Source organism: Diachasmimorpha longicaudata, chromosome 10, assembly GCF_034640455.1.
Source record: "Diachasmimorpha longicaudata isolate KC_UGA_2023 chromosome 10, iyDiaLong2, whole genome shotgun sequence".
Taxonomy (NCBI): Eukaryota; Metazoa; Arthropoda; class Insecta; order Hymenoptera; family Braconidae; genus Diachasmimorpha; species Diachasmimorpha longicaudata.
This window is the reverse complement of record NC_087234.1, coordinates 6,939,878-6,953,560: the sequence shown is the minus strand read 5'-3', so window position 1 is coordinate 6,953,560 and position 13,683 is coordinate 6,939,878. Positions and strand designations below refer to the sequence as shown.

General features: G+C 37.8%; 2 protein-coding genes across 8 annotated transcripts; both read left to right on the top strand.

Moving 5' to 3' along the window:
* Window positions 1–283: 283 nt before the first annotated feature.
* On the top strand, window positions 284–6,720 carry LOC135166377 (uncharacterized protein). 7 transcript variants are annotated; one of them, XM_064128518.1, is made up of 11 exons: window positions 284–382; window positions 483–603; window positions 1,353–1,577; window positions 2,987–3,215; window positions 3,426–3,542; window positions 3,602–3,682; window positions 3,803–4,007; window positions 4,434–4,542; window positions 4,708–4,957; window positions 5,054–5,239; window positions 5,931–6,720. In XM_064128518.1, exons 2-11 carry the CDS (start codon window positions 584–586, stop codon window positions 6,297–6,299), a joined length of 1,791 nt encoding a protein of 596 aa, XP_063984588.1. In that variant the 5' UTR covers window positions 284–382; window positions 483–583; the 3' UTR covers window positions 6,300–6,720. The 7 variants fall into 7 exon arrangements, with proteins under 7 accessions (XP_063984588.1, XP_063984595.1, XP_063984592.1 ...); XM_064128525.1 differs by having other exon boundaries at window positions 306–382; window positions 483–776; window positions 1,429–1,577; XM_064128522.1 differs by having other exon boundaries at window positions 306–382; window positions 483–776; window positions 1,365–1,577.
* A 280-nt stretch (window positions 6,721–7,000) lies between these two features.
* LOC135166394 (uncharacterized) lies at window positions 7,001–13,227 on the top strand. Its single transcript, XM_064128552.1, has 3 exons — window positions 7,001–7,744; window positions 9,858–9,951; window positions 11,580–13,227. The coding sequence occupies exons 1-3, from the start codon at window positions 7,706–7,708 to the stop codon at window positions 12,197–12,199; spliced, it is 753 nt and encodes a 250-aa protein (XP_063984622.1). The 5' UTR covers window positions 7,001–7,705; the 3' UTR covers window positions 12,200–13,227.
* The last annotated feature ends 456 nt before the right edge of the window (window positions 13,228–13,683 follow it).

Genomic DNA, 13,683 nt, shown 5'->3' with positions numbered 1-13,683 from the left:
ATAAACATTCAATTCCGCCTTCAACTGACATCCCACGATTTTGCAGATAAATAAATCGGCACAATCAACATCTCAATAGAACAACAATATGGAAAGAAAAAAAAATCGTGTCAACTCTTTCCCCCAATTCTCAAATTTATTGATCGAAGGTATTTAGTTTCTTCTTATCACCTCGCGCCGTGTGATTACGGTACGATAAACACGCACGATTGTGCAGGTGTAATGACAATAATCTCTCCACAATAGTCAGTTCGAAAAACTTCTGCGATTTTTTTCATTCTCATTAGTCTTCTCGTGATTAGAGTCGAGGTGGGAGGACTGGATTGTTAGTGCTGTCGTTGGAAACCTACCGTATGATAATAGGAGCTTCATTAATACTCTGGTGAGGCCATCAATAATTATAATATTTTTTAATGCCCAAATAAATTGAAGATACCTTCAGGATTTTTAAAAATCATAATTTTAATTAAAAAATGTTACAGATTTACTGGTGAATAATCAGTCCTCTCCTTTCTCGTCGGTCGGAAAATTCCAGAAGCTCCAGATTACCCCGGGAAAAAATTCAAACTTCAAATATTTGAAAATGGCAACAATTCCCCTCCAGTAATAACACCTACATTGCCACTTCAGCCTTTATTTTTCCCGAATGCTGAATGTCCTCGCGTCGCACAATCGTCAGTCTGTAATAGTCCATAGTGGGGACACGCCAATTACCAATAATTTCATTTTAATTTTAGTTGTGAAGATTGAGAACGATTCCATGAATTTCTGACTACGTGAGTACATTCCATCACTCATTCCTCCTCAGTAGGAAAATATCCACAGCGAAGGATTATGCAAGTGCGATCGTGATAACGCAAACGGTTGTGAAAAAAAAACAATTAATTCATAATGAAGTGATTTAGATCGAGTGGATTATGGTAATTTCGGTGGAGATTTGAATCGAGGGATTTAATGAAACAAGTCTTATCTGAATCGGTATGCTAATGCCTAGCCCTGGAATTATCCGTGAAGGATCATTATCTATTTACTGCTGATCAATCAATTAATTAATTCAGTTCAATTGTTCTCTAGTTAACGACATCTGGAAAAATCCTTTCACTTTTTCGTGCGTGTTGTTGAGGAACTTCTTGATTTTATTGCGCGTTGGTGGAAAATGTCTTACAAGAATTATTCTAGATAAATATAATTTCCATAGAATGTTATTGTTTTCACGGAATATTCTCTTCTATAATGTCTTGACATAAATTTTCATCGCCTTATTTTAAGAGGGTTTGTTGTAAAAAAAAACATACAGAATCGGAAAAAAGCTCATGGAAATCCCTTGACTAGAAATTCAATGAATTTTCTAGGAAATTCTCCAGGTTTTCCGAGATTCTGCCAATCCCGAACCGTCGGAGACGTTCCATTTCCTTTTTTCTATCGCAGACCTCAGGAATGATGGTGTCGACGATTGTTATCGGTCTCCTGGCACTCGCTGGCACATCCAGAGGGTTCACTGGACGTGGTGTGATGTATCCTGGGAGGAGTGATCTGTTTGAACTTCCTATCATTCATATCAACGACTTCCACGCGAGGTAATACGACTAAATCCCCTGGTTTTTACGATCATTGTATCTTCAGCTCACTAATAATTCATTCTTCATAATTATCTCCAGACTGAATAAGTTGAGGTCAGGATAGAATGTAATAAACCGAAGAAATATAACGGGGTCGCGTTCACGAGGAAGTGTTCGACTCACTGATCAGTGACATTTTTTAATGACAATTATCAATTAGCAAGGTAACGAGGTGAGAGTCAACTCACCTCGTTTTCACTAGAGAATTGAACAGAGGGGTCCCCTAATTAACAAAAAAATTGGAAATCCAATTTATTTGCTTTCAATAAGAGTTCGAAAACCGTAATGAAAATAATTATTTGTTTGTGTTAATAATTAACGATTATTTACTCAGTATCGTGTGAAGTATGAAAATTGTCCAATTAAGGCGGGATCAATTGACGAATTTTTGGTGTAATTGGGGGTGATTTTTTATCGGTCTTCTTGCAAGATGAGTGTTGGAGACGGCGGGGATTGAGACGCTTTTAGGAGACCCTCAGACTGAAGGGGCACTTGGGCTAAATTTAGTGAAAAAGAAGAGGTCGATTGAATCCACTGTGTTTGGAATATCCTTTAGGCTTTCTAGAGACATAAGTCTGTGATAAACTTGCTCAAGTGTTTTATCATCAAATATAATCTGCAAAGACTAGCAACAGTCATCAACAGATCATCAGGCACATTATAAAGTAGTAATTAATGGCTTCGTAATAATAATTTTTTATCGAGTCAGTAATTTAAATATCAATCAGTGAAATATTTTTTTCCACTTCGTGTAGTTCGATTTATTTTTTTCCTGCTTCGTGCCATAAACAAAGTCAATATAATCTAGGCTATTAAAAGAATAGACTGGAATGGAAAATAAAATTGAAATAGTTTTCTATCTCTTCGGCAATTTTTAGAGTTTGAAAATATTGAAACAGATGCGTTGATTATGTCGACTCAGAAGTGATAATACTCATTTCCAGTTAAAATTGTATTACGTGGTATTGATTAATGACTGGCAGGCGGTAATGAATGAACAAATGTAGAACGGAATTGTTTATGGGGATATTTTTTTCCAAGGTCAGCAGTATTGTCATTGGGGAATTGCAACCACAATTGCAGCGATGAATTGAAGGTCCTGTATTCAAAAATATTATTGCCATCAACATGAAAAAAATGATTTATAAATCTCAATATGCAGTAACAATTTCAATTTGAGTTTTCCTTTCTGAATTCCTTATACAGAATTTTTTATCTTTATGTTGTAAAGCTGAAGACTGATAAAACAATTCCAAAATTTTCTGCGAATTGAGTAAAGTTTTTCACTCATGAAAGGAGAAGAATTATATCACGTTGATATTAAAAAAATTTCAATTATGTTTTAACGCAGAATTTTTTTTTATTAGATATGAGGAAGTGGGACCACGAGCTGGTACTTGTCACCGTGACGAAGGTGAGGAGTGTGTCGGTGGCCTTCCACGCGTTTTAACAGGAATTAAACAACTATTTGAAGAGCGAGGGCCTAATTCTATTTTTCTAAACGCTGGGGATCATTACCAGGGGACGCTTTGGTACAACGTTCACAAGTGGAATGCAACTGCCACATTTCTCAACATGTTGCCGCACGATGTCATGGTAATAAAATTCAAACAGCTTCTTCCCATCACAGAGTTTAAAAAATCCGGCAAACGGTTGGCCCCAGCAAAAAAAATGACTGAACATTTTTTCTGGGGAATTAAATTATGAACAAAAAGTGTATCATTACATTTTCTCGTGGTGTCAATGATTATGGAGATAATTGCATTTGAAGCGGGAGACTAAGTTCATTTTGCATGAATCTTTCAGACAATTGGAAATCACGAGTTTGACGATGGTATCGATGGACTCGTGCCTTTTCTAAAAAATGTTGTGTCACCAGTTGTCGTCACCAACATTGATTACACTCACGAACCGAGAATGCAGGTGATAAAAGGAAAAAAATACTTATTCCTTTGTGATTTCAACAATTAATTTCTCTTCAGGGTTTGATGACGAATAGTACGATAATAACGAGGGCCGGGAGAAAAATCGGGGTGATTGGAGTTATTTTCAAGGGAACAGCAGTAAGTGTCCTTGACTGGTCATTATTATGTTGAAAAAAACTGAAAAAATATGTGGAAGAATTTAAAATGAATAATGCGATAATTACTGCAGCAACAATAACGATTATTATCTTTTTGCAGTCCATAGCTAGCACTGAAAAGCTTATATTTCTGGACGAAGTGGAGACCGTCAATTTGGAGGCGGAAAAACTCAAACGAGAGGATGATGTCGACATAATAATTGTCCTAAGTCACGCCGGTATTGATGTGGACAGGATAATGGCTGCCAATTGTCCTTTAATCGATGTTATTGTTGGTGGCCATTCTCACACTTTTCTGTTTACAGGTATTTTGAAAACATAATTTATGACATCTAATTTTTATTACCGGGGAGATTAACCCTTAGGTATGTTGACTTGTTCGATGAAAAATAAACATGATCGGATATGATTTCTTCCCCTCATGGATTTGTCTAATCATGGTCACATTTGTCTGGTGTCAATCGTCCTCATCTCGTTCAATTCTCTTGCATTCTTGTTTTCAAGTGGAGACAATTGAAAGAATACTTAATCACTGAACATGTGTGTTAAATAAATGATTTCTTTTCACACGCGAGCCACAGGCTTTGATTAATGAGTATTACTTACTGAATGAATTCAGCGAGTCAAAGGAACTCTAGGAATATGTTGTGGGTATAGAAAGAAAAAATTCATCGATTAAAAATAATTTGATATTCAAAAACAAAATCCAACAGAATGAACGTTTTTTGCAGGGGATAAACCACCATTCGTCGATATTCCAGAGGACGTTTACCCAGTGGTAGTAACACAGAATAATCCACTTCGAACTGTTCTTATAGTTCAAGCCGCGGCATTTACCAAGTGAGTGTGTAATCGATAATTTTGAATCAACTTATAATGTATATTTTTATGAGCATTAAATTAAAAAATAATCGACGGTCTTTTTTCAATTGAAGAATCGATTAAAAAATCGATGATCTTTGTCAATAATTATCATGTACATTTTTTTGTTAAATGAATTTTCAGATATTTAGGAAACTTGACCGTTTGGTTCAACGAAGCCGGCGAAGTTGAAGACTGGGACGGAAACCCAATTCTCCTAGACGATGGAATCCCAGAGGACCCGGAGATGCTGAGGGCCCTGGCGCCCTGGAAAATCGCGGTGGATGGACTAAGTAAAAAAGTCATTGGTGAATCTAGAGTGGAGCTTCGCCACGGCTGCAGAGACGGTGAATGCAACCTCGGGAATCTGATCACCGATGCCATGGTGGACGGTGTGAGTAATTTTCAAAGCTTTTCCCCTGGGTCCAGTAGTTTTCGAGGTCTTTGCAAAATACTGACAAAAGATTTTCCCAATTTCAATGCTCACCAGTTCGTCGAGAAGGCGGAGAACAAGAGCTACTGGACATACGCCTCTATCGCAGTGATGAATGGAGGTGCTGTGAGGGCTGGGATATCCTCAGCTAGTGGAGTGATCACCTATGGAGATGTCGTGGTGACGCAACCCTTCGAGAACATGTGGGATGTGGCAGAAATGCTGGGAAAGGATATTCGAGAGGTGATATATCAGTAATTACTCATTATCTCTGTAACGAGTCAATTAATTCTGGATCTCCTGGTCAGTGCGCAGTGCGGAGATGTTCAGTAAAAGTTGTGGAAGGATTACCTGGGAAAAGCGCAGAATTTATGAGACGATGCGCAAGCTTTCAGTTCAGACTACCATTTTTTATTGAATTTCCCGTCGTTCGTGAATTACATTTTGAAACGTAATTTCCATGTTTTTTCCGATGATTTTTATTGAATTTTTCTCGCCCTGGGGAGAGCCATAGCATAAATCAGATTGCGTCAGGAGCGATAGGAAAAAGTAACTCACTTGATATAAACGTGCTCAGAAAAAAATAAGTTAGCACTTTAAGGGATGAAGGATGGATTTTTTTCTTGGGGTCGCATTCCCCCTTTTATCTCCTTCCGAGGGGGTGAGTTAACGCACCCAAGAGTAATTTACCTATTCGAGGGGGAATTTAAACAGTTCATCGGGTAATATGTCAAATTGCATGGGGTACGTTATCCCTTGAAAGGGGGAGGTAAAACTCCCCGAAAAAACTATGTGAATTATGTCTGGCTTTTGTGCCTGAACATAGTTATGTTAACGTCGCTTCGACTACAGAAAATTAAATTCCTCACAAGCAAATGATTTATGATACTTTCCTCTGGAATCACTTGTCCATAAATTCCGCTCAATTTTTCAGACCCTCGAAGTGAGTGTTGCGATCGGCTACAACAGTACAAAATTCCCGAATCGCGCCTATGTCTTTTGGTCGGGTCTCAGGGTGACGTACAACCTGACCGCTGAGCTCTACTCCAGGGTGGTGGATGTCAAAGTCCGATGCAGAAGATGCCAAGTACCGGAGTTCGAGGCTCTGAGGGACAACGAGTGGTACAGAATCGTCATCCCTTCGTTTCTATTGTCAGGAGGCGACAGTCACACCATCATCCAGAAGAGACATAGAAATCGCGTTCGGGGGATGAGGGATCTGGATCAGTTGACTAAATACATCACAAAAAATAGTCCGCTGTTCTCCGGCACTGAACGAAGAGTTATTTTTCTCGAGGGATAATTACTGAGATCGTCAATAATCACCGAGAAAGTAGGAAGTTAGAATTGTTATGAGTTGAAGAAACACCTTTCATTCCACCGAAAATCATCGACTCATCATCTCCCCCTATACATTTCATCCACTTCTTTGTTCAACGAAATTAGAAAAAAGATTTGGGGAATAAAGGGGAGGAAACGGTCTCTATCGTCGCGTATCTCGAGATCGAGGCAGGTGAGGCATTTAAATAATGTATTGAACAGGTGAAATGGCAGCTGTTGGGAGGGCACATTGTGCCACTCACTGTACCACAGCCAGCCGACCGAAGAAATCTGATAAATCTTCAACAAATCTATTTTACTTTTCTATAAAACTCGAAAACTCGAGAAAAAATTATAACTCAATGGACAAAATAAAAAAATACTGATATCTACATTACATAAAATTATTTAGTCCTATTAATTATACAATAAACGAACTAGTAAGTACATAGGCTTCAGGCTCTTAGAATTTATACATACAATATTTCATACTAAATAAATTTGAAATATTTCCAAATTCAATAGATCCTTGGCAAGATAGATAGCTGAGAAACAATGTTTCATTGATTTAAAAAAAAAAAAATTAAGTATGAAATAGTCGGTACTGTAGCGTCCTATTCCGCCTCTGTCCTCGGCCGCCCGGCGTCGCCAGCGTTCGCTATTGGCCCACGAGCACAGCCCCCCCATCGCTCTCCGACAGTTCGCGAAGAGCCGTCGGGCTCGATGGATCGTCTCCGTAAGTGTTGAATTTGCCCTAAAATTTCTGCCAATTCCCGTTTCAAAAAGCGAATTCCGTTGCAAAGAAAATATCCCCTTCAACACTAATAATCATCCTCCCCACTCCTGGACTCCGAATAAATAATAAATGATCAACATAACCTGAAAAATCTCTGGGAAAAGTGAGAAAATGCGATAAAAGGCTAATGTGTTTACCTAATTAACAACGATTGCACCATTAATCAGGCTAATTAGTTAGTATCGGGGGTTGAGATAATCCCTATCATTCCAATTTAACATCAAAGGGGGTAATTAATATTCGGTAAATGGTGGAAAACTGAGGAATAACCTTGACCCCCTGAAAAATCCACTTACAACCCCAAGTTTTAATTGGATTGCGAAGTAATGAGCTTTGATTAGTGGTTTTTTAAGTGTGTGGGGGTAATTACAAGTGACTGAAGAGTGTTCAATTTTATTTGAGTGACAAAGTGACAGTTTGCGATGGTTTTACGAGCTAATAAAGGAGTTTAAGTTGAGACTTGGAATTTGTGACAAGTCGTTTGTTACGAGAAACTCCAGGATTAGCATAATTGTGAGTGGGTGGATTGTTGGTGACACATCTAGCAATTGGAGAGAAGACGTTGATGATTGTCTAGGGGGAAATGATGAGACATGAGGGGAAATGATATGACACCGGACGCCATGTCTGAGGTAATGATTTCTGGATTATCTTCTCAATTATCTCAGAACTAAGTGGACAAGAGGATAAATGTCACAAATATTTTTAAGGGACTTTCATTCTCGAAAACAAATGTTTTCTGATATTTTCTCGTGTAGTCAGCGATTAGTCTGATAATTGAGGAGTTAATTAACACAATCTCGTATTTTATTTTGATGGGAAGGTTTTACTCATTGATTAATTAGGCAATGAACTCGGTAATTATGGGACAGATGGAAAAAAAGCTGTAAGAATTTTTTAGAGAATTTTATTCTTTGTAGAAAAATGTTCAATTACAGTGATTGATATTTAATAGTTATTACATAAACATCGAGTGATGTTTGGTGGTAAGGGCATCACTCGGGGACCGACTTTGCAATTTAATTTCCATCATAAATGTGCTCGTTCGTTGACTTTATTTTGTTCTCCATCGACTGTACTTCCCCCTCTTAACTGCGTTTTTGTTTTGAAGATTTCTGTTTTGCTATTCCAATGTTTACCTTCTCGCGTATTGCATGTTATTCCAAGGGAGGAATTTATCGATTTTATTTTCGTTAAAGTGGGTCATTCAATTACAACTTAAATCCATTGGGACTTGAACTTCAAATTAATCACAACTCATTTCCAAAAGCCTTTGGAAAATTTACAAAATTCTTAAAAATGTATTTATAAAATTTTGAAACCGGCCACGTCCTTCGGACCAACTAGTGTCCTCATAAAATCAGTAGAAAGTACGGTAAATATGTCCTGGCAATAAACCAAGACAATTAACGTAGAGAATTGAATTCTCCCGGAAAAATATTTCAATAGTTAACCACAATTCGTGGGGTATTCTGGATTCAGGAAAAAGCTCTTTCGAGTTATTTAATTAAGAATCAAATTTAATCCGGAGGAATAATCCACGGATAATTGAAACAGCTCCCCTTTTCATTAATTAATTTTCAACTTCCTTGGACCAGCATAACTCAGCATCCTCGTAATAAAAATAAATGAAATTCTTCTTCAGAAACTTCGGAATTAAACTACTTCAATATTTCTCGTAGTGTACCACTATAAACTTTCCTCATAAAAGCTTTTATACCCGGGCAATGTCGTTACGGAATAACCAGCCAATTTCCCGGAAACTTTTTAGCTGGAGAAAATTTTTGTTAGTTCAAAGGCTGAAATATCTCATTCTTTCACAATGGGAAATCAATTTCTTTTATAAAGTTCAGAAACGCTGGAAACTTATTGACATTTCATCGCTTTTATCAGTGAAATAATTGATGGGTCAAGTGTTCTTCCTCTTACTTAATTATTTATGGACTTTAATTAAGTTCTTGGGTGCATATCGCCAACGTTAGTTTGGGCTAGGGTTGACAAGCTCATTTTAGTGCTTGTAATGTCATTTTTTTCAGATGAAATAGTGAGCAAGAGGAAAATTAATGAAGTCTGAAAATTCTCATTTCAACTTCCTGAATTCTTTATTTCAACTCCCTATGCAGTTTCCAAGAGTTCAGATTCATTGTTGTTTCACACGTCTCTTGGAACGGGAAAATAGTATTTGAGTAGTGAATGTTGTATTTATGGAACTTAAATGAAGTTTGAAATTTCAGTTGAATTGAAGTTGTGAAACTCATCGGGGCAACTGGTACGAACTTTAAGGGGAACAGGTGCGGGTTATGGGTAAAAATAGCCGCAGTGTATGGAGTTATTGGAATTTTAGAAGGCAGTTGAGAGTTTTAATTAAATTTTTTTTATGACTTGCTCTGATGAATGGTAATGCAAGATTAATGCAGGATTATCTCGGGAAACAGTTCATCTCATGGGAAAATGGCTCTTGACATTTCACCAAATGCACCGGCGGTTCATCTAGACCTCATTATTCTCAATTTCATGCTTGGGAAATTTAATTAAATTCAATTCAGACATTTGTTTAATTAGTAAAAGTCCTATTAAATTAATAGGATTTGTCCGTGAATTTACTCGTCGAATAAATTATTCTGGTTATTTCTCGGTCCTCAGGGGTAATTAAACAACATAAATCCTTTAGAAAATACATTGTCGTAAGTTTACTACTTATTTATAAGCAATAAAAAGGAAAATAATTCTCTTTATGATTTCCAGGACACGATGATGGACTGCGGGAGCGAGGAAGACGGTCTCGACGAGCTCGTTGACCGGACGAGTGAAATTTCCGATACCGTACCCAACATTCGCGGTAAGTGCTTTATAATTTTTCCATTTTTTTGTATATAAGAAATCTCTCGTCGGATTTTTTTATATTTAACAAATAAGAACTGGTTCTGGTTCTCTTCCTTCCTTTTTCCCCGCAAAAGGTCGCGCGAGACACCCTCATACTGATTCTGTCAATAGGGGAATTTCCCAGAGGGAAAAAATCATGGAAACATCTTTTCCGAGGGGTCACAGGGAAATCGACCGGTTCTGTGTGACAATATTGATCATTATTTACTCTCATGATACTCCAGAAACGTGAGAACGAGAGATACAATAATTTCTCTTCGTTTTTTACGTCTTCAATATATTGCACTTCTGGATATCACTGGCCGAAATGAAATAGCAAAAAAATATTATGGAGAAAAATATTACTGGATAAAATATGAGGGGAGAAAAAAAATGAAGAGATAATAACACAGGATATAATAACATAATGTAAGAATATATTTTCACTTCTATCGTGAATGTAGTATAAATTTATAGAACACTAATCACGCGAATTATTCCACTTCAACCAGTGAATCGTGAAGATCCTTTAGGGGAAAATATTCTGCATCGCTCCAAGCAAATACTCCATAATATCCCAGTCTTCATTTTACGACGTTAGAAGTGTGTAAAGACGAGCATAATAATCCAGATGGTTCTTACGATTTGTTCTGGAAGCACAAAGCTCGCTAATACGCGATAATATGACCCATCTATGCAGTCAGCCGCAAATCAATATATTGATTGAAATTTAGGTGATTTAATGAAGGGAAAATATGAATAATTAATTTTTCTACTCATGAATAATGTCTCGAGAATAATTTACTGATTTCAAATCTAAAATAATCCGAATAATATTATTTTGTGAGATTTTTGCCAGTGATGGATTTGAATATTACTTCGAGGTGATGCAATTCAAGTTTATAATAACTCTGGGGCATCCAGAATCCGCTTGGACCAGACGGAAAACAATTTTTCCTCTCCATTATTCGTATCTCATGGGAATTTCGCTCCAGTAACTCACCCATGGGAATTACCTGTTACCCGTTTTTACGTTGAGTCTGGCCCTCTTAATTTCGCACGAGTTTATATACCTCCCCTCTCTACACAATCAACTCAGTTGAATTGAAGTGAGAGAAAGAGAGAGAGGAAACTGACCGATGCACCCCTCGAGTCATGTAGGGGTACGAAATCTCTTTTTTTTTTCTTGAATCCACTGTAGACTGAGTCTATGGGGTTCAATAACACATTCAGTTATACCTGTTCCTGGGAACCAGATCTAGATATCCAGAGGTTTATGAGAAAAATGAGCCGACGTGTAGACAATTTTTATAATAGATTGAGAAGAATGAAGAGTAGTTTACGTAAGTTTTTATTTTTCTATTTTATTTTTTATTTTATCACAAAGATATTGGTACTGAGGAGTAAAATTGAGAAATGTGCGAGTACAATTGGCATAATGATTTGAATAATAATTTTGTATGACTCAAGAAACGGAACATAACATTAAGGTCAAAATAGTCATATCTCGATGTCATAAGATCTTTTTGTAGGTAATTGTAAGTCTTTTTTTATTTCCATTCCTCTTCATTTGGTCTTTGCATAACCAAACGCCTCGTCTTGCAGACGCTGCAGAACGTCTGCTGACACTCCTGGGTGTCGAGGATGATGATTCCTCCTCAGAGGACGAGGGAGTGGAGCTCGATCTCGATGATGAACTCCCCGAGAACTCAACATTTCTTCATCAGCTGGCAATTTCCCTGGTTCAAGAGCTCAAATACGGTCACAAATCCCCTCCTTCCTATCCACTACCTCTCAACGACCTTCAGGAACAGATCCAGCAGATGGATGTGTCCGGTGAGGACCTACCCGCCCACCAGATCCTCGAGAATCGCCAGGATGCCTCAACATTTTCGCAAAAATTTCCAAACTCATCCCACCAAATGGCGTCCTGCCGACCTGATCCTCATTATGTGGCTTTGCGAACCAGTTGTGGGGGTTACGTAACCAACAAGAGGTGTAGGATTGACCAGGACTCCAGGAACGATGATGAGAATGGCAGTGAGTCTGCTCTGTCGACTGATATCCTGGAATCATGGACTGCAGGGTGGGATGCTTGTACCACCGAAGCGGTGAGGTATCTCCTGGAGGTAGAGGGACTCTCTCCACAACATCCTAAGGTCATCTCGTTGAAGAATCATCTAGAGGTGCAGAAGGATCGTGCTTTCGCGCAATTTTCCACGTGAATTAATGATTTTTTTTGAGGTTGAGGGGGCTTTCAGGAGTCGTGACGACTCGATCATTGAGGATGGGCTTTCGCTGGGAGATCGTCCTGCAGGCCATGAGGGTCTCAGTACAGGGAAGGATTTGGAGACAAGGTTGAGGTCAGAGAACTCGATGACATATGCCGCCATGATTTTTTTAGGGATATTTTGCCGGGGTTTAGGGAAAAATGACAGGGATTTTGTTTTAAGGAATTAAGGATTATAAAGGAGGTCTCGGGACATTCACAGAAGGAATATTTCGAGTGTAACGTTTCATGTCTCGTAACATGAGCGATATCCCATGAGGAAATGGCTCTAGGGGCAATTAATAGAATGTTTTTTTTTGCAGAGAATCCCGAGATCTGCGAAAAATGTCAATTATGTGTTTTCTAGGTTCGATATGTACTTAGATAATTGCATAATTAACACATAGGTTACGCTCGAGTGGTGGAGAATAATCACTAATCATTCTCAGACCTCTTCGCGTACATGATAAACAACGTTAGGGAAATTGTGTGCGTGTAATTCACTGAAGGAACCCAGCATCAATGATTCAAGGTCCTCGATCAATGTTCCTTCATTCGTAGTATAATAATTAATCCAAAAATCATCGGGAAGCGATACCTCGGGGAAGTGGCGAAAAAAATTAACATCAGGGCTGCTGCTGGTCTAGTTAAATGCCAGTTATCTGGATTATTATTAGTTATAGCGAGAATTGTTGTTGAACATTTTTTGTGGAAAAGTAAATTTTCTACTCAACGTTTCTTGTGAACTTTTCACCTCAAATCAATCATTATCGAAATAATTCAACTCTTTCACCCCTTCCCCATTGAGTTCAGATGATTTTTTTAATCTCCCTTTCGACATTTTCAATTACTGTAAATATGTATGATAATTATGGATGATGGAATTGTGTTGTTACTTTTACATGCGCATCTAGATAAATTAATGATCAATCAATGTAGATAAATAAACATTTGGCGAATAAATTGAATGATAATACACGAAAATTGGAATTTCTTTTTTTCTGGGGAATTTTTGGAAATTACAGGTGGGTTACAAAGCACGAATGTTTCTTCGATTGAGGGGGAGAGGGGTGTTAGGAGGAATTTGAGATAACTGCTTGAAAGGAAACTCAACTTTTTCAAAAGGGGATTTCCTACGCCAATGGGGCATCTGGTGTAGCTCCTCTCCCGTAGCACATGCCATGCATCTGCCTCTCGAAAACGGTGGATGTACTGAACCAAGAAGATTTTTAACGTTTTGAAACATTACGTGATAAATTTTAATTTTCTTTTAAAAAACTCATTAATCGGTTTGTAAGTTTCGTAAATTATTTGTTGAAATTCATCGAATGATTTGGTCCTTATTGTGATCGATTTCAACTCTTCCGCTCTTCACCCCCGCAGCTGACGTTAAACTTCAATATAAAAAGAAATTTACCATCTGACTGGACAGCTGTTTCT